Source organism: Stegodyphus dumicola, chromosome 8 (genome assembly GCF_044657685.1).
Source record: "Stegodyphus dumicola isolate Sdum_Otavi_A_Nest chromosome 8, ASM4465768v1".
NCBI lineage: Eukaryota > Metazoa > Arthropoda > Arachnida > Araneae > Eresidae > Stegodyphus > Stegodyphus dumicola.
The window spans coordinates 171075703-171097786 of NC_140775.1; the positions used below are offsets into that span (position 1 = coordinate 171075703).

A 22084-nucleotide genomic window follows, 5' to 3' on the forward strand; every position below is an offset into this window, starting at 1 on the left:
TTATGCTTAATAATAAAGCTAAAAAGAGATCAGTTAGCAGAAGTGAGTGCAACAACAGCCTGGTAGACTGTGAGCTCAGCAAGAGTTTAGAAAAACCTTAGCAAACCCTTTTGAGCAACTGTTAAAATCTTAGCCCTTTCAGATCTCCCCCCCCCCATTCTTCTTTCTCTTTTACACATAATGTTAACTGTTTATTTTCCTTTCATTGCAGAAGGCAAATGTGTTATATTTATTACTCAATGCCGTATTTCATGCAGCTTGGATATGTTTAATAGATCTTCTGCATATTAATATTGCATAGCTAACCTTTCAAAAACAAGCAGCTGTTTTTTTAAACTATTGTGCCATAAGCTGGTTGCTAATTTTTTTGTTTTCATTTAAAGCACGCTTTTTTTTAACGTTAATATATATTTCTTGCAAAAAAAATCTACTCTGTTATTTAAATGTTATAGAATTTATTATATTTAATTGCTTCTGATTTTTGATTAATAAGCAACAGCAAAAAGAAAAAGAAAATGCAATGTACAACGATTTGAATTCAGAATACAAATTTTAGGATGTCTTTCTTTTCAGATTTTCTGTCAGATTTAATCCCAAAACGAAAAGAATTATATAGATACACGTGTCTAAAATTAACTGTAACACCAAAATAAACTTCCTTAACTATCTATGTAAAAAAAGCTATTTATTGAAAATATTCTACAATTCAATTTAATTTCAAACCATATGTAAAGACTGAAACTTTACTGCATATTTTTTTCCCTCTTTCAAAAGAGAGAGGAATGTTAAATATTTTTGAATGCATTAGCTTCTTTACATTAAAATGAATTAATTTTAAGAAAAGTCTAATTCTCTTACACATTTCAAAGATTTGAAATTTATTAATTATTATTTAGGATAAAGAAATATTTTGAAAGTAAATTTATATTCAGAAGATCTGTTTTAGAAAATTCACTCTGTATTTAGAAGTATATTATCTTTTAGTTTATGTACCCGAATTTAAATGTAAATGCTATTTTTTTTTAATAATAACACAGTTTTAAAGCAAGACAAACTTTTTTATTAAATAAATATATATATATACATACATACATATCTTCCCCTTAATAACCCGAAAAAATTTTGATAAGAATTTTATAACAATAATCAGTCTTAATTTTACCTGTAAAAACACTTTAATTCTATCTAGAGGAGCTGTACATGTTCTAGAAACTGCACCAGCTAATCCTCCTGCTACTAGATGTCGCCACCACATTCCAGTATGCATCTCTGTTTGTGTGAAATCTTCAGGTACAAGGACGTTTTCACCTAAATCTAGAAACTAAATTTATGACCAGTATAAGTTTCTACTTCATATTACTATTAAATACACAGAGAGAGATTTCATTTGACATTCACAAATAAAATTACTGCATTATTATTATTATTCACAATGAGTAAGAAAAAATACATAATGAAAATGACAGAATGAAATATGTGCTATATAATTCTTTATATGAAAATATAAAACAATAATTATACCACCTGATAATTAAAGTTAATTTTAATGTTCATGTTAAAATTATCACAAACTGTAAAGGAGGTGGGACAACACAATTTCACATAAACCTGAGAGGTAGAAAAAAAGATTATTAGATTAAAGCAAGCCCCTTTTGCCTAACCATTATTAAAATTTGCAGAGCAAAACATAAAAATATGAAAAAAGAAAAAAATTTCTCCCAATGCATACACATATTTATTTGGGACTTCTTGGTCAAAATTCCCATTTATCATTAATCAAATTATATATATATATATATTTCATATTTTTAAAAGTTTTTAAAACAGTTAAAAAATAAAAAGAGTAAGTTATACATTTCACAAAAAAAAAAGTTGTATAATTGATATAAAGGTAATAAAATGCATATTAAAGAATTAAAAAATAAAAATAAAAGACAACTTACACATAACAAAAAAAGTTGTATAATTGATTTAAAAGTCAAATATATATAAAATGAGTTTAATGTAAATATGTTCTAAATGCTAGTTTCAGACAGCTGAAAAATGCAATCTGTTCTGCACAGCAATCCTAATTCAAAAGAATGCTGAATTTTAATAAAATGAATAAAATAAAATCATATCATGAGCTTATGCACGTCACATGAAGGAGGAGCATCCTTATCACATGCAGAATCAACCAATCACGGCAGAGATAAAAAATCAAGAGCTTTAACCATGAGACACAACAGCATTGAAACAGGACATTGAAACAGATAAAACAGACAATGAAATAAAGTAAAAAAATAAATAAGTAAAAATAAGATAAAACAAAGAACAAAAAAAGTTCATTCACTTTCTTAAATGGAAAACTTTACAGAAGTACAATACCAATAATATCATTGTTTAGGTTAACTAAAAATACCTTTTTTATTGGAATTTCATTATCGAAACTTTATACCACAGTTGACATAAATACATCTGAAATATATTAAAAAATTCAAAGTAATAAACTACCACTACTAAAAAAATTACTATACTTACCGTAGCGTGCCTCCAAGATCGTAAGACTTCATGTAATTCAAAGCTTGGCAAGAAAAGTAAATAATCTCTCCATTCATTGAATGATATAGTTTGAGAATTATCTTTATCCATTCTATTAAAAAAAAGATAAATTTATTCAATAAACAGACATTCATTTCTAAGAAAAGAAAAATAAAAAGGCAACTTACGCATAACAAAAAAAGTTGTATTGTTAATTTAAAAGTTAAATAAATATAAAATGAGTTTTAAAAAATATGTACTAAATGATAGCTTCAGACAGCTGAAAAATGCAATCCATTCCACACAGCAGTCCCAATTCAAAAGAATTTACTAAATACAAAGAATAATTAATAAAATTAATTTATTTTGTAATAAATATGCAATAGTTCCACATTTATCTGATATATGATGTGATACAATTATATATGTTAAGTCCCGCAACTGCCAAATCTGCTTTTAGCACTTCAATTCATGTAGTTAAATGCCTGTTTTTATATTAACACTTTTTTTTTCGGGGACCGGGGCAGGGGGAGTGTTTAAAAAAAAAAAAAAAAAAAACATGTGATGTATTACAGTAACAGTGGCAATCTATGGACAACTAGAATAGATTCAATAAACATATTTGATAAAATGCTATTCAAAAAATTAAAAATAAAAATTGAATACTTCAATGTTCATTGCAACATGAAACAGCATCAAGTAAGAGGTAGAAAAGTTTTAATGAATACTAACCGTACTTTTGATATAACCGTACTTTTAGTATAATTATTTTATTTGATATGTTCCAAGTTAAAAAAGGGGGGAAAGTGATATAAAGCTAAAATATATTTATCTTTTACGAATTAGAGTTAACTTTTTTTTAAAAAAATTCCGTTTTGTCTTTAAACCATTACAGAATTTACATTTCAGAAAAAATTGGCAGACACTCTTAATTTTGACATAAAATTTGAACAAGAGTAACATGAATTATTTTTTTTTCCCAATCTGGCACAAGAAGTACCCAAAATATTTTTCAAAACTGTGCCTTTCTAAATTATATTTGATTTTTTTTTTTTTTTTTTTTGTGTGTGTGTGTGTGCGTGTGCGTGTGTTTGATTCAAAACCATAACAGCAGTTTTAATTGCAATCTGGTCGTAAACTGCTGTTTTAAACCAACATTTGCTATAAATAATAACATGTTTTTGCATTTTATTACAGTTTTACACAGTGTATATAATACAATGCTGTTTTAAACCTGTGCCGTAACTGCATAACATAAGTAACTGCATAAGTGCAGTGACTGCACAACTTGCACACATTTTATATAAAAATTTCTTATATAAATTTCAATTTTGCAAATGGATACACTATAATATATTTCAATAAATTTAATTACATATTTTTTACCCACTTTTAAGACTTAAGACTTTCATCAAATAACTCTTAATAATTTTTTTTAAAAATACAGCTAAATATAAATATTCACATAAATATTAAAATTCAGTTTTTACATTATCTTATGATAATTTAATATGTACCATTGTTCAAAATTAAGAGAATTTTCCCACTTGATCAACTATTTCCAGAAGTAGTAAACAGATTTTAATGAAATTTGGTCTAGACACAAGTTGATATAATACAATATCGTATATATATATCATACAACAGTCATGGTACATACACACATGATTGTGCAGAAGATTCGTCAATGCAGGAAAGTCTAAACTAGAAATTGGAAGATCTGAGGAAAGAAGAGGCTACTAAGGGATACTGTTCACAGGGTTCATACACATTTCTGCACATGGAAATTAAGTACTTTTAAGGACCATCAATGAAAAAAATTAAGGACCTATGAGCGAATGGGAACTGAATAAATTCAATGAAAAATATTATCTATGCCTGAACTTTGTAATACCATCCTAAAAATAAAATAGATCCGTACGTAGGATGCATTATTATTAAACATGACTTAATTAACATAATTATTATTAAGTCTGAGAATAAAATATATGAAATTTATCAAGGAGCATTATATATTTTACACTTATAAGAACTGAACATATTTGAAAGGAGATAAGTGACATTTTATTTACGTTTTACTTACTAACAGTTAGTTTTATGTTGATTTTATTTTATATCTCATTTTGTCACATACTTGCTCAGTCTAGAGCTTTAGTAAATAGTAGTAAGCAGATTTTATGTCAAGTGGCATAGGTTAAAATGAGAAGTAAAATCATAATCAGCATGATGAACAACAAAAGACTGGCTGTTGTCACTGCTGCTGCTTACCTGCAGGAATTGTGACTCAGTTAATATAATATACTTTAAAGTTCTAATAAGCCACTAAAGCACCAGAGGTGATAAGTTGTTTTGCATTATTTTAAGTCTCACTAGATGTGAAGAATAAGTTTTACATGAATTTTTACATTTATGTGTTTTATCTTGTGTTACTACGGTAAGGGTTAATGAAATGCAGTAACTCGCTTTAATATGCAGAGATAATTTTTAAGGGCAAGCAGTAAGCAGTTATAAGTAATTAAATTAGGTATAAGATAACATTAGTCATTATGGATTTACATGGTCACTATTAAATTTTATTTATTTTTAGCCCTATTAAAATCCCAATCTAATAAAATTTCAGTTTAAAATACATGTAATTTAGAAGATTGATTCTTAAATGATATTTGGATAATTACACATAAAACATTTATGTTTTGTAGTAACAATACTCAACAAAATATTTATGCAACTTTTTAATTTGAAGCCTTCCCAGACATTTTAGCTGATTTATATTGATTTCCTTCTCTTTAAGCACCTTTTTTAACAATTCGGAATTTGTCTCAATACACAAAAGAGTGTTCTCACTAATTTCTGCGTATTTTATCTCCTAACCTATCAACCTGTCCACAATGTACCTATGAAAGTTTTATTTTATCTGGTAAAAGTTAAATAGTCCAAAACACATCAACAGATATGAAGCAAATTATTGCTATGTCTGAAAGTAACTACAATGTCCGAAAAGGTTTAAATAAGATTCTTATTTAAAAAGAAAAAAAATAAAGGCATGTTTTTATGTTAACAAAATCAATTACAGCTCGTAGTGATGTAATGAAACAAGAAGAGTCAAATTCAAACTAAAAATGTGGATTAGTGGTCAAAGATTATACAATTTAATTTGATTTTAGGATGGCCCAATAACTCTATCATCATAACAAACTCAAATGTCACCAACGATAATCCAAGACAAATAAATACAAATTATCAGAGCGGGCAGGAACTAATGCAGTGAGCAAGTGGAGGTCAGAAACACACTCTTGTCTTACACTCCAAAATTCTCGGTTTCAAAACTGTCTACGTGATTTGAATTCTGGTGAGAAAATAGAAAAGGGAAAATATAGTAAGGGCTGAAATTGTAAACAATTGGGTAATTTACATAATAATAACTGTACATATCTTTGAAAAATAAATTTGCTTTTCTTTATGTATTCAGTTTCTTTCTTCCACGTTTCCTCTTCATTTTAGATTTTTTGGATTTAGTTAAAGATTTCTGATATTCTAAATAAACTAAATGCATTTAGAATGTATAGAAAAAGCTGCTAATTTTATTTCTTTAGTAATATGAACATTAAAAAAAAATATGAAATATATATGGTAAGCTTCGGTTAGAGAGCTGATGTGGCATAATTTTTAGAATTTATTGACACACTGAGCAATAAAATCTAGAAATGGCAAAACATTTAGAATTTAGAACAAGCATTGGAAGCAGAATTTAGAAAGGCACCAGGCAGCAAAATTTACGATCCACAGAGACTGCATCAGATGGGAAAATGCCTAGTATCAGTCCTGTGTGTGATGCATTAAGACATATTAGATGAATCTTTTAAATTTTCAGTTCTCAATATCTTTATTAATAAAAGAATTCCTTTTTATAATGCCTGTCCATATGATAAGATTAGAAGCATTTTTGATATTTTCTATGCTTGTGTCTAGTGAAAAGTAGAGAAAATAAAGGGAAGATTAAAATGTTAAGAAAAAGATTCTAGTATTGGAAGTAAAACATTCAATATAATGTTTTCACTGTTCTTCCAGAGCTTAAATTGCGCCGGAGCAGGGCTTGGGCGCAATTTAAGCTCTGGAGAAAACTGATGTATATTTTGAGATTTCTGAATATTCTGAGACAATTAAATGGGAAAAGCCTTTATCATGAAAATATGAAAAATATATTTTTAATTAATTACATAGCTAGTTTGCTTTTGCTAAGAACTGTTTCATAACTGGTGCTTTATAGCATTATACCTTGCTTATTTTCCCCATATAATAAATGGCTGAAATGGAACTTTATAATATCACAGCAAAAAACAAAAATGCTTTATTTTAATCTTATCTCATAACAATAATTCAAAAATATTACCATTATTTAAATGAAATTTATGAATATTACAATGTTCTAAAAAAACTGTCAAAAATATCCTAGATCTCGGAATTAAAAATTTTCTATACAAACAGATCTTAAAATCGCCAAAATTAAGATACGCTGTCAAATTTAGAAGGGTTTAATAAAAGAATTAACATCCCAAAAAGCAAAAAGTTGTTTAAGAGCTCTTCATTAGGAAAAATGAAATAATTTTGAATGTTTCACTTCCTGCTCAGAAACTCGAGTATCCCACCATTTAATATTAGAAATAGGAACAAATTACAATCCATGAACCCACTTAAAAGATAACCATATTTGTCAGCAAATCGCCAAAAATATTACTCTAAAATGTTAATTCACACTCAAAATGGCAGTCATAGAAACAGACAGAAATTTCTGATGATTAAAATTAAGGACCTTCTGACGATTTTGTCTGAAATTAAGGACTTTTAAGGACCAAAAATCGATTCCAAAAAACTTAAGGACTCTTAAGGACCGTACGAACCCTGTGTCCACTTTAACAGTCATAGGCTCTCATAAGGGACTTCATACTCGAAATGAGGCATTTTGTGAGTCCAGGAGGCAGTCAATGTACTTTCATTCAGAAAGAAACAGGGACCAACTACTTGTCCTTCAACATCTGAAGGCATCAGTATGGCAGCAAAGGTTTGATTGTCTGGGTAAGTATTACATTCAACAGGTGTACAGACCTGCATGTCTTTGACATTGATTGCTGTGAAATATAGGGAAAAGATATTAGAAACCTATGTTTACCTTTTCAAGGTTGCAGTTGACTCTCAGTTTATTATTTTAGTTGATCCTTAATTTTACAGTTGTCTGTGTAGGTCTAATCTAGTGGATGATTTTCTGGAAAGTATGAATATTACACCAAATGGATTGGTGAGTCAGATCTTCCAGATAGAACATATCAGGGATGCTATTAGGATTCATTTGTATTACATGTGAATATGCTATAATTTACCTTCTTCCTCCCTGAATCATCAAGAAACAGAACTGACTCCCACTGGAACTCACAAACTGCCTTATTTCCAGTATGAAGTCATGCTATGAGAAGGTGTATAACTACTAGTCTATAATCTATTAGCCCATTCCTTACATTTAACCTCTTACGTCTAGCATGCTTGTAAATAGCTTGGTGCTGCTTTACTTGAAGTGAGCAATTTTAAAGATGGCAAACCGGTACTAGCTAGATTCCACAGTAGTCATATAAGTCATGTATGTTTGTGGATATACAATTTATTGTCTATGCTCCAAGTGCAGCTCTTCACAGGCTACTCTAGTAATAAATACTACATATTCTTTTGTGCATCTGCTGCCTTAAAGACCAAATTTACTCCAATCAAGATTTGATTCAGGAGCATCTCAGGCCTCAACTCATGGATTTGATCTGATTGTCAGATATGCCACAATAACTATCTCTTCTTTGATCAAGCTTGTAGCCTTTGTTTAAGACCTCCTTGCACTGATGAGCATTATGTATGCCTTCGTAAGCATGAAATGAATGTTCCATGGTATATTTTTCTAATTTATAATAACTTATATCCAAACAAAATTTCATTGAAATATGTCAGTTAGTTCTGGAGATTATCCTACAAAGTGAAAATTCTCTCAATTTAAAACCCAGTGTACATATTTTAAAACTACAATGATTGTGACAATCTGATCCGACCTCCCAGCCCCCCTTTTTTCATTACTCTTTTTGTTCCACATAATTTAATTTTCATATGATGACAATACAGTTATTATTACATTGGATTATTCTAATAAAGGCAGGATAATAATCACACATTTAAAATTAAAAATATATAGGTAGTTTTCAATATTTTAAATTCTAAAAATTTACCAATTTTAATATCAGTAATTTTGTAATGACCTCTCTTGGATGAAAAAGGTTCTTTTCTCCAGTGTTAGCATAAATATGAACCACATATATGTAAAAAGCAAGAAAAAAGATAACCTTTGCATATTTGCAAAAAATAAATATCTTGACATATTTTAAATTGGAGGATTTAAAATGTGAAAGGTAAAAAAATGATGCAGTCTTATTCAAAACCAACTTAAGAGATTATTTTACGTTTTAATTACTTGTCATTATAGCCACTTCTTTATTAATTCATAGTACACTGGTTATCATAAATTATGGAAAAATCACAAAAATCATGATTACTGAAAAAGTTACAAGTAGAATTTTATGAAACTTACCCACAATATACAACATATAGTAAGATATAAAATAACATAAAAAGAAATTACCAGACAACTATGGTAGTATAAAAATTAGCACATGTATAAAATGAACAAATCGAAGATGTCAGTTTGCTATAGTAAAAGTACCTTCAATATGGAATATAATCGCCTCTAGAAGCAATACAGCACATTCAGCGATGTGTGATGCTTTCAATTATGCGGTCTATCAGTTCCATAGGAAGCGAGAAACATTGCTCTTGCAAAGCAGTTGCAAGCATGGCAAGGGTATAAGGGGGCAGATTGAGAGCAGCTAAACGTCTCCCTAAAGCATCCCAAACGTGCTCGATAGGATTCAAGTCCGGGGATCGAGCTGACCACTCCACGCGCATAATAGTTTCCTGTTGAAGATAATCATATACGATGCGAGCCCTGTGTGGCCTTGCATTGTCGTCCTGTAACAGGAAAGCATAACCTATTACCCTGGCATATGGGCGCACATAAGCATCAAGGATGTCATCTCTATAAACATGAGCATTCACGGTTCCCCTTCGAAAAACATGTAGGTCTGTGCATCCACCCAAAGAGATGCCACCCCAAAGACAGACACTGCCTCTTCTGTATGCATCTCTTTCACGGATGTTTGACGGACGATAACGGGTTCCAGGTTCTTTTCATATGAAATAATGTGTACTATTGCATTCTAGACTAAACCTGGACTCATCCATAAAGAAAATAGCCCTTTATTGCTCAGGCGTCCAGTGGACAAGCTGTCGTGCCCACTACAAACAGCCCCCCCTATGGCGTTATTTGAGCAGCATGCAAATGGTTGTTCACCTCACATACAGACCACCTTCGTGAAGCCTTCTACACACGGTTGATGTTGACACCAACCTTCCGGTGGCTGCAGCAAGGGAGGATCTAAGAAGAGTCGAAGTAGCAGTTCTATTCCTGAGTGCACATAATGTCAAATATCGGTCATTGGCGCTCGTCGTAGCAGTTGGTCGTCCTCGGCTGAACCTCCTAGGCGCCGAATCTGTGATTTGAAATTGCCTCACACAGAAGGACTAGCATTTAGCCACCTGGCAATAAACTGTCAGCACTATCCTTATCTTCAGGGCAGATGTTTTTATTTTGTTCGGCTTATATTTCCTTACTAAATGCAGTATTTCATCTCGATGTACTCCGTCTTTGATATGATTTAAATCAAATTCCTTGTCATTATAAATATCATGAATACACATCAAATAGTTTTCTGGTTGCAATTTTCTAATTTTGACTATGTGTAATGAATGCTTTACGCATGTGCGCGTTGAATAAATGTTTAATAAAGTAAACAAATATTAAGCTTTTTTTTTTTTTTTTGGTAAATTTTGATAACCTTTAGATTATAATTGCTCTTTATTTCATAAATTACGGTTTCATATTTTTAATTTTATAATTTCTGCATTCCATCTTACCAGATTTAAACTGATGATTTATAATCCAGGAAAACCGATAATACGGAATCGCCGAAGTCCCAAAGAGTCCGGATTAAAGACTTTTGACTGTATTAAGGTTTTTTTTTTTGTTAATTTTGATACCCTTTAGATAATAATTGCTCTTTATTTCATAAATTATGGTTTCATATTTTTAATTTTATAATTTCTGCATGCCATCTTACCAGATTTAAATTGATGATAGATAATCCGGAATCACTGAAGTCCCGACGAGTCCGGATTAAAGACTTTTGACTGTATATATACAGTCTTTTGGCTCAAGCAGACTTTCTAATTCTTAAGTTTTGTTCATAGCTTATTTAACTGGAAGCAAAATTACTAATTTGATCCTTACCTGGAAAAAAGATGAAACACTCTCACTTAATTTGGTTATTGTTAATTGATAGTGGATTGGTTTGTTTCCCTTGACAAGTCAATTAATCTACTTTAAATAACAATAGCTACCTTTTCAGTACTTTATATTTTACATTTTACTTTTACTTTTTTAGAATTCTTATGGTTCAAAATATTATTCCTTTACAGTTTTTAAAAAATTTTTCAATATAATAGAAACCTAATAATTTATAATTAAATAAACAAATTAAAAATACAGATTAAAATTTATTCAAATAATTCATCACTTTAATTAAATTTATATTTCTTGGGGACGATATAAGAAAAACCTTTTCTAATAATATATATATATGTTAAAAAATTAGTTTCTTCCATTTCTTCCAGCTTGTTTTTTTCACATTAGAAGAAACTTGCCAACTCTGATACAAATCATGAGAAATTTCAGGAACAATAGGTTACATGTTGTAAATTAGGTTGGAAGGTACATGTTTGAAAATCAGAAGAACTCACACCTTTTGTTATTAACCAAAATGTGGTAGACACTGATTTCACTAATTACACTAGTCAAGTAAATATAGCTAGCTGCATATGAAATAAACATAGTAATTATTCTTAAAAAGTAACACCATTTCTAAACACAACGAATAGCACATAATTTTAAAAATAATAGAACTAGAAATACACTGCTTTACAGATTTAAAATATCAGCATTACTTGAAAATATGCTGATATTTTAAATCTAATAAAAAAGAATGTCTCAAAAAATGCTCGACTTTAGCACTAAGCCATATAAAACACTTACAACAGTTAAGGGAATATAAGCAAATATTACTAAGATAAATAACTATACCCATTTTCTCAGCTGACAGATTATCTTCATGCATTTTCAATACATGTAAGAGGCACATAAGACCCACATATTATTTATTTCATATTATTTATTTATTTTGCCTTCCAATCATCATCATAGGTCATCTTTTTTTTTCCCCCAGTATGAAGGTATGCTCTTAGTTTTCCTTCTCAAGTATAGAAAATAATAAATGCAGAGTGGTTGCACCTGAAATAACAGGAATACCGTATTCATAAGTTCTTCAAATACTATGTGATGTAATATTTGGAAGAACTGTTTTTCAGTAACTGTATTATTCTGATTTCTTTTAAACTCAAAATCATATTCAGTGAAAGAGGTGGAAGTAAAGAAAGTGAAGTAAGTTCATAATAATGTACCGCAGAGGGCTAGTCTTTGAAATTTTGTCGCCCATGCAATAATATATTTCATTTCTCCCTTGGCCAATTAAATATACATTACCTAATTCATTAACTGATAAAACATTCAAACTTTATAATCATTTATGAAATTTAAACTGAGATTTACTGCATTAAAATGCTTTATTAAAGCCTCTTAAATCAACAGCCTTCACAATTACATTTACACATAGTCAAAAAATTCTCAACAGTCAATAACATTTCCACAATATCATATGATCAGTTTACATTAGATCAAATAGTCTGCCAATATTTATCTATCAAAATCCAAAGTTCAAATATAGCATTAAAGTGCAAATTAAAATGCTTCAATACTTTTATTCATCAAGAAATTTATACTCGAATGAAATGGTCTCAGTTAACATTTCATAAATAATTATAAAGCTTGAATATTTTTCTTTTATGAAAAGTAATAATGAAGAAAGGAATTAAGCCAATATTTTTCTGCAAGCCATGTATTACATATCAAGGAGCTCATAATGTCAATGAGCTCATGATACCTAACTATGCAGACAGTCCTTAAGGTACAAAATCTACACTCATCATCAGTTGCATAATCATAATAATTTTGAGCTCAAAAAATACTACGCTGACGCTTACCTTTTTGCAAATAATTGTTTAATAAAATAAATGTTTACAATTAACATTTAAATTAAAATGAGTGTGGAGGAATAAAATGGGAAGGAAAGCATATATATTTGAAAAAATGTGTTGACAGTTTGATGAAAGATTTATAGAAAATAAAATAACACAAATTTGATACAGAGGAATGAAATGGTATAAATAATACATTAATGCTGAAATAAATATATTAATAAAAAAAGAGAAAAACATATAAGTTCTATCATCTAATTATTTACTTAAAAGAATCAAGAAAATATTAATTTTACAGGTTCCTTTTCTTTTTTATGACAGCATGGATTTTAAATTCACTGTATGTTTTGTCTGATTACGTTTCATAACTGACAATTAAATTTTACTCTCCTAGATTACCGCAGGTGTAAAAATCAATATCGTTATTACTACATATGATCAATTGGTTAAATTAGGTGAAATTTTACCCTTTGACACAAAGAATTTGCCATTCATACTTAAGTGTCACTAATTTGTATTATTTGTCAATCATTTCTTAGAACAGCCTGTTAAAAACCGGTGCTTACTTCACTAACATAAATTGATCATACATAAGTTGTTGAGGCTTATTTCACTTGTCAGACAATCAGATCAAGTCCATGAGTTTGTGAGACCTAAGACATTCCAGAATCAAATGGCTGAAGCAAATTTGGTCTTTAAGTCTGCCAGTGCATGAGAGAACATGTGAAGCAATGGTGTGAAGAGTCCCCCAAAGTCCTGTTATGCTGCCTCATCATGGCAAGGGGCAGAATAGCTACAATACATCAGAAGCCTAGCTTCTAGCAGGATCAATTTAGGCATGACAGCTTAAAAGCACAGCAGACAAAGCCAGATTTCATCCTCTGGAACCCAAGATCTACTGAAGCTGCATTTACTTCTCACTACCATGACTCAAAAGATACATAGATCATAATTGCTCTAATGTGTAATAAAACTTTCTATAATCTGCATTATATTGAGTCTAAGGTACACAGTACTCGATTCAAGCAAGATATTTTAAATGTTCAGAAGTTTTTTTTAAAAAATCAAAAAAGTAAAATTTACAATAAAAATCAGATGTCAGTTTTGAGAAAGATGTAAAGAGAATGCAGTATAAATATTTTTAATAACTTAGTTTCTCAGAATATTTTAAACCTGAAATGCCTAGCATTTCCTTTTCTAAATGTTTCAAACTTGCAAGCCATTAATTATATGGACATTCTTCTAAAAATAAAAGGAGATAAAACAGTTTTACAGGTTTAATTACTAATCTTTATAGAAAGCTGCATCATTTTTTACATTTATATAATTGGTAAAATTATATGATTACCTAAAGCTGATATAAGATTTTGAAATAAAAATAAATAAAGAATATAAATTAGGAATTTACCTCTTTAATAATGTATAAGCTTCTTGCTTATCAATCTTCACACCAAACCGTGCAAAAGCGCTCACTATCTCATCGGCATCAATAATGCCTAATGAATCAAAAATTCAGCTTTACAATTCATAAAATAATTTTTATTAAAAATAAATTCATAAGTATTGAAATTTTACAAACCATCACTATTTTCATCCATGTATTTGAACAAAGCCATCAAGTGATGTTCAGATTCCTGAATGAAGTGAAAAAAGTCATCAAAATTCAGTGAGCCCTTTTTCTCCACGTGACTCTACAAAATAAAAGTAGAAAAAAATTACTTAATAAAACATTGTAACAAAACATTTTTTAATAATTTTCCAAACAAGGAAGAAAACAGGAATCTTTCATATACATATGGATGTTGTGGTACAAATAATAATAATAAACTTAAAATTCTTGGAATACTAGTTATAATATCTTGCAGAAACTGTAATATTATAACTCTTTTTACTCAGCTAAATATTGACTTTTGGAAATAATTCTAACTGACACCATGCAGCTTCAAATTTAACATAGCATCCCAAACTTTCCAAGATGTGTTAGATAGTGAATAACTTCATTTTAGATAATCTTTACTGGTGGTACTATTAGTAATTCTTATTATTAATAAGTGAAAATTTGATAAAATATTTAGAAATGAAGATTTTAATATATGGTAAACAAGCTAGTTAACAAATTTCAAAATGTTGACTAACAACAAAATATGCAGAAACATTATCAAATGGCTGTAATACTGCTTTCTTTAAAAAATAAATAAATAAAAAGGAAGGAAGGGGGGGAAGAGAAAGAAGGAGATGATGCATCAAAGATATTATTTGCATAATATATTGATCCTACTATTTAACTGTCTTGAAAATGAATCCTTGAAAACTCCCTTCCTTTCTTTAATGCTTTTACAATACTCCATAAATTTTATTTCAACATAGCATGTAGTGGAACTTCCTCCCTTATTACCTCCATATCTCATTACTTTACAAAGCAAAATATAGCTTCTATCTACTTCTGCGTTCTTTGTCTTTCACAATATTTTCTTACACAAGAACTTCATCACTTGAAAGCAACATTTATTGATCAGCTCTTATCTTAGATAATAAGTTACCTTTTTGTAACTAACTAAACATTCTCCTACTGAATCATCACCTTATTTCTATTCAGTTTGTTACTAAATTGTTGGAATATGCCAAATGTTCAGCTTACTTTTTTTTCTCTTCTTTCCATGAAATTTTAGATTCAACTCTGAAAAATCTTAATCAGCTCTTAATGCTTATGGAATTTTGATATAAAAATTTTAAAAAATTATAGAAATTAAAAAAGGAAGTAGACTTTTGATGAATAATTGCCACTAAACATTTTATTCATTTAACTTTTCTTAATTTATAATCATCCTACAAATTTGAATAGATGTATTAAATTTTCCAGTAGTCTTTCATATTCATAAAAATATATCACCTTCAATCAATGACATTAATTTCAATTCAGTCCTTCCTTTCAATTTTACTTGATAAATAATATCAAAATTGCTTATTTTTTATTCTTCATTTTTTATTTTATTCATTATTTAACTAATAAAATTTTATTAAAAGACACAGCATCACTTTCCTCCTTGTAGAAAGGAAGCCTGTCTCAAATTATTTCAAAATGCATGCTGCATTTCTCTGAAATTAACACCAGTCTACAACAAAATAATTAAATTTACATATACATAATGATGATATAAACAACAGAGTTATTTAATTTGAAGGAAGTATAATTTTTAATTATAAATAAAATGCTCCCTTTTACAACTCATGAAACTGCAAAGTTCATTTCAGTACCCCTCCCCAAAAAACTCATTTATTCAGCATATAATAATTTATAGCACAAAAAATGACACATACACACAATACTGTATTTTTAATATAATATAATTTTTTATTATACTTATTAATTTAAACACGAAAAGTGTAATATATTGTTATAAATGTATGCATACATTTATATCTTTTACAATAAATTTATGCAAACTTATAAATTTATAATAATGTAAAAGGTAGTATATAATAGTATTTAATATTTAAGTACATTTCCATTATGCATCTAACAGGCATTCTGATAATCATCAGCTGACAAAATTGCGCCAAAAAGCATGGCAGGAGCAAAACGGAAAAGTACCAATATTTATAATCTTTATGAACTTATTTAAACACATTTTGCTTTTACATTTGTTTTATATAAAGAAAATTATTTTATTACGTTTAATAACTATGATATATTATGTTTTTTAATAATTTACAGCTTGTTAATAACTTAAATAAAACTGAATAAATCAGATTTTGAAATGTCATCATATTTCGTACGCACCTCGAAAATGTTACTGTTTTCATTACTTCGAATTTCATACCTTGGCAAAACATAAACTGTTACCCCTTCACATACCAGACATATTTATTGCAAGCTTTGTGGGGGAAGAAAAAAAAAATGTGCATAGCTACGTCTTGATTATCTGAATTAAATGAAACAGATGCAAAAATCTCCATATAGTGTTAATTTATAATACAATAGTATAGTAAGATTTTCGAATTTTGTTTTATATATTATTATTTTTTCATAAGGAAAAATTTTGCGCTGAAGATTTACTACAAAACATGATTAATAAATCGGCAGACGTTTATCTATTGCACCGACTGTTTTTACATCTAGATGAAGCAATAGCAAACGATTTTCATCTTTCGCTTTTCCTACTATTGCACAGTAAAATCGCTATCTTCAAAACAAACGCAGACATTTTAACCTCGTCAAGAGCACATACTGATATCTTAATAACTCACAATAAAGATGCGTATTTATTTGGTGACTATTGACGTTTAGTAACTATTTACCCAAAACATTTTGGGTTTTATGGGTCGTTGTATCAAAAGTCCAAAAGACAGATGCTGGCCTTGATTTTATAAATTCTTTTTTTTTTTTTTAAATTTCATCTTACGATTTCTTTGCCAATATTTCAGTCTCTTATGGCTGTTTAAGATGATATTCTACAGATGGATAAGGGAAAGAAAGAACGACCCATTTCATCAATATTCGTGTTACAATCCTCCAAAAATTAAAATTTATTACATGATAATACAAATTGTTTCTGTAGTTAAATACTTTTCAGAATGCCACACAATCCATTTACATCGATTTGATTGAGTTTTTAAATATTTATTTTTGAAGCAATTTCAAATTGAAATAAAGTGTTTAGAAGTAGAACTTAAGATTTTAGAGCGTTAACTTTTCAATATGTGATAAGCAATTATAGAAGCAAAATATAAAAATGTTTTAAAATTTGTAGAATGATAAAAATCTCCCTTACTTGATAATTATAATTTATTAAAATTAATTGTTGTTTCCTTGAGGTGCTGCTATCTAAATTTTCAAACTACAAGATTTTTTAATATTTTGGTTTTAAAAAATTCAATGTATGTAATCACTTAAAGCTAGTCATACTTTGGAATGTAATGAGGACATCATATTTTGAAACCTGACAAACTCGAGGATTAGGTGATAACATATGGCAAATATATGGTCAACTCTGGTGGCCAACTTGAATGCGGCTTCATTAGTGCCAAACCTCGATCTTTACTATCTTCTTAACATGGCACCATTTGAAATTTGCACGTCATACAATGAGCGATTAAATGCGTCAAGATTGGCAACTAAATGCAATGCAATGCCACTTTAACAAGAAAATATCCGTTATTTATACAGAACTTTATCCGAGATAAAAAATGCATGTTAACGATAGATCGTGAATATTACTTTTGTAGATGGAGGGGGGGACTTTCTCTGTGCAATAGAACCTTATAACCTGATCAAAATGTGGCAACTAAAATGTTATTTTTAGAAGTTAGCTACTAGTTAATTATATGGCACAAAAGCATCTTTATGTTTAATTATTAAGACAGGTAAATTCAATATGGGAAAACAATCAGCATTCATGAGAGAATAATTCAGTCATCAGAATGGCATGTAGCCCAGCAAACAAGGCCCTTCCACATTACATAATAAAATAAAATATTTTCTTAACCGACACTCTATTATTCAGTAATATCAAAATAACAGCACTTTTGAAGGTCTAAACTTAAATCTGAAACTTTAGGCCTACGAGATTTAAAAAGAAAATATGTAATGGGCTAATAAACTGAAGACTCACAATTTGTTAAGCATTTGTGCTATGTTTTGGTTGCCAAATGTAACAGGCCTCACCAAACCAATGAAACAATAAATTACCCAGAATTATAAAAATGAATTACTGATTCTTTTTTATGCATCAATGTGTAAATTTTGAAGGCACAATCAATGATTTTCAGAAATAATTCACAAAGACGTCCTTTTATTTTGTCTCTCGTTTGGATAAATGTCAAGAACTGTCTACATTAGCATAATTGTGGCCTATAATCATATTCATAGATAACGAGCACAGTGACAAAGATTTTAAAACATGCCCGGCACCCTTTGCCGACATCTTGGATTTGGTCAATGTTAAGGGATAAATAACTCAAAAGTTTCCATTGAACCAAAGGTTAAGTTTTATATTAAACACACAAAGAAAAAGATTTAAAAATAATATGAAAGATTTGGCTCAACAACCTGTTCTCAAAGAGTAAAATTTGTTCAAAATTAAAAAGTAAATAAATAAATAAATAAAAATAAACAAACAGGACATAGCAAACCAAGCTAGCATAAATGTAAACATAAATTATGTTTGGAAAAATATGCGTCTCATCTTTTTCATAACCATTATAGTTTTGATTAAGATGATGGAAAAAAGAAAGTTTGTATGTGTCTCTTTTACAGTAGAAGACAACTTGTTCTAAACCTGCAGGATGAGGATTTCGAATAACTGCTAGGCTCACATGGAGAAAAAGTGACTAACGAAGATCTGATACACCTCGAACAGTGAGAGAGAGGAGGATCAGCGTGCCTCAGTTAGAGGGTTCAACACAAAAGCAATGGCAATTAGTTTTTCAAGTTTAAAAAAGGCCTCACATTTTTTTCAAACCAAGTCTATGCATGATGTCGCACACTACTATCATCTTATTCATGACAAAAGAAAAAGGAAACTTGTTTATACACTTATTTTCTTAGGAAAGAACTTCAGAAATCGATGTTGCTAGCCCATCTAACATGCCAACTCCTTTCACCTCTCACACAACCTCTTCATGACAAATGTCTTATTTACTTGCAAGATGAGTCTTCAAAGGACGAGTCAATCGTTGACTCACTCCCACCATATAAAGATCTACTAGCCTTATCCTTAACCCCATCCACACATACCTCAAAGACGATAATCCAAGGTACATATTATTTATTTATTTATAATATACTGTGTTGTTTATTTGTTTAAGTAATTTTCACTGTTTTTTATGGTATTTATAGGTCTTATCTCATAAATATCATCAGGAGATATGCGTAACAAACTTACAAACAGCAGTTCAGAATGTAACTCGTTCGTAAGATGGAGAACATCTCTATATAACATATTTGAATTTAACAAATATTCTCTATTCATATAAAGCAAATATAAAATTTAAAATTTAATTAAATTTTAATTGCAAAGAAATTAAAATAATTATTATTGCTGCAAACTAATTTACAATATAATTTGAATTCTAAGAGCATATGTAAATTAATTGCACTTATCTAAAACCATGAAAAAAATATATTTTATTCCAAAAAATTAAATTTATTATTCCTAAAAATTGCATAAGTGCATAATTGTTTTGCAGGCAGGAGACAGACTTATCAAGGGGAAGTTGCCTATATTTTTTTATTAGAAAAGAATTCATAAACGTAACTAAATTTATATAGACATGTAATAAATTTATGTTCTTAGAGACATTACCTTGCATTAAACATTACTTACCGAAATAAATCTGAATGAAAAAAATTTAATTAAAAACATTACAATAATATGCCACATACCAATCATGATATATGAAAGTTAGTCCATTATTGTTTTTCTCAAAATTTGCAGAATTTTTTTATACTCCATGTCTTCACATAGAAAACAATGTATCTTGCAGGGTAGCTAGAAATTTGATGATCTTTGATGAGCAGAAATACTTGGAGAATATAATTTTCATTTTGAGAATTCATATCTATTTTGAGGTTTCGTATCAATTCTAGTGGTGAAATGTGCTCAGTCATTTGGTCTCATTCAATATGTTGTATGACCATTATATGGAGCAGCAACAGACAACTAATATCTCACAGATTTTAAAATGCAGAAATTTAGATATGATTCTGTCCAAGGAAAATATATGGATATCTTGCTGATATTAACTACAGTCAAAAGTCGTTAATCCGGACTCGTCGGGACTTCGGCGATTCCGGATTATCGATTTTTCCGGATTATAGATCATCAGTTTAAATCTGGTAAAATGGCATGCAGAAATTATAAAATTAAAAATATGAAATCGTAATTTACGAAATAAAGAACAATTATGATCTAAAGGGTATCAAAATTTACAAAAAAAAAAAAAAAAAAAAAAGCTTAATATTTGTTTACTTTATTAAACATTTCTTTCAATGTAAGTTGTTTAAGTTGCTTCGTTTTTTATGTGATAATACATTCTCTTTAATTCCATAAACAGACATAATTTCTTGTTCAGTTACAAAGTTCCGCTGTTCAAGTCCTATAATTGCTGTGTCGAGAATACGGACTAATTTGTCAATCGAAATTTTTTTGTTTTCAATAACCTCTGTCACTTTATTCGCTATCCGAAGCGAATTATAATGACGAGGCATTTGATTTAAATCATATCAAAGACCGAGTACATCGAGAGGAAATACCACATTTAGTAAGCAATTATAAGCCAAATAAAATAAAAACATCTGCCCTTAAGATAAGGATAGTGTTGACAGATCAACTTCCAATTCATTGCGCTCCGCAGCGTTAAAGATAAACAAAGTTTAGATAAACAAACGTTACAGTTTAGATAAACAAAGGATAAGCCTTTATCCATTTTTTGCAGCAATTCCACTTTTTGTTTAATGGACTCCGAAAGATACTTTCGCTTTGTATATCCTTTACATATTAGTAAATATATATCGGAAATTCTATTTGAAATAATCGAAAGTTCAAGCTTACTTTTATAAAATTGCTCTAACAGTCTGCAAAAAAATAATAAGCCGGATCCAATTCGAAGATTAAGGAACAACACAATCTGCAACATTAACTGAAATAGATAATTAGATAATTTTAGCTTAGCTTATCCCATCCGTTATACATTAAACGCGCATTCGTAAACGTATTTTGCGCACGCGCACACGCAAATTCACAGCCGTAAAGGTCTTACGCGCATGCCTCAACGCGACGCATGCGCAGAAATTTTTTGTAGCTTTGAGGTCCCGATTATAGATCATTCCGGATTATGGGTGTCCGAATTAACGACTTTTGACTGTATATGCAACTACGCATTTTGTGCTGAAATTGTATTTAGTACTCCTAGGATATGCTAATAAGATGAGTCGCATCATTTTCTTGATATAACAGAGTATTGTCTTTGTACCTATATTGTTCGTACCAACTGAAGTTGCTGCTGATGGCAAGTAATACAGAATTATGCTAACAATCTGCATCAAGATGAGTTCCATTGTTATGTCACTTCTAGGTGCTTCCTTGAATACAATATTATTCCATTCAACAAAGCCAAATAATATATCATACTTTTCCTAATGATGTATGTTTCATTGACGAAAATTACAAATCTACTTGCTACAGCATTATAATCTACCTCTAGGTTTTGCTGATCACTTATAATTGTGGATATGGAAGTACTTCTGCATAAGGCTTGCTAATCATGATATTCA

At 29.4% G+C, this 22084-nt stretch overlaps 1 protein-coding gene across 2 annotated transcripts in view; it reads right to left on the minus strand.

Moving 5' to 3' along the window:
- SCaMC (Short Calcium-binding Mitochondrial Carrier) overlaps nucleotides 1-22084 on the minus strand; it is a 66053-nt gene that overhangs the window by 19855 nt on the left and 24114 nt on the right. For both annotated transcript variants that reach the window (XM_035357210.2, XM_085822739.1), the window contains exons 2-5: nucleotides 14390-14501; nucleotides 14219-14306; nucleotides 2521-2632; nucleotides 1163-1321 (exon numbers count right to left, since the gene is read on the minus strand). In XM_035357210.2, coding sequence (XP_035213101.1) covers nucleotides 1163-1321; nucleotides 2521-2632; nucleotides 14219-14306; nucleotides 14390-14501 — 471 coding nt within the window. The remainder of the gene's footprint in view (nucleotides 1-1162; nucleotides 1322-2520; nucleotides 2633-14218; nucleotides 14307-14389; nucleotides 14502-22084) is intronic.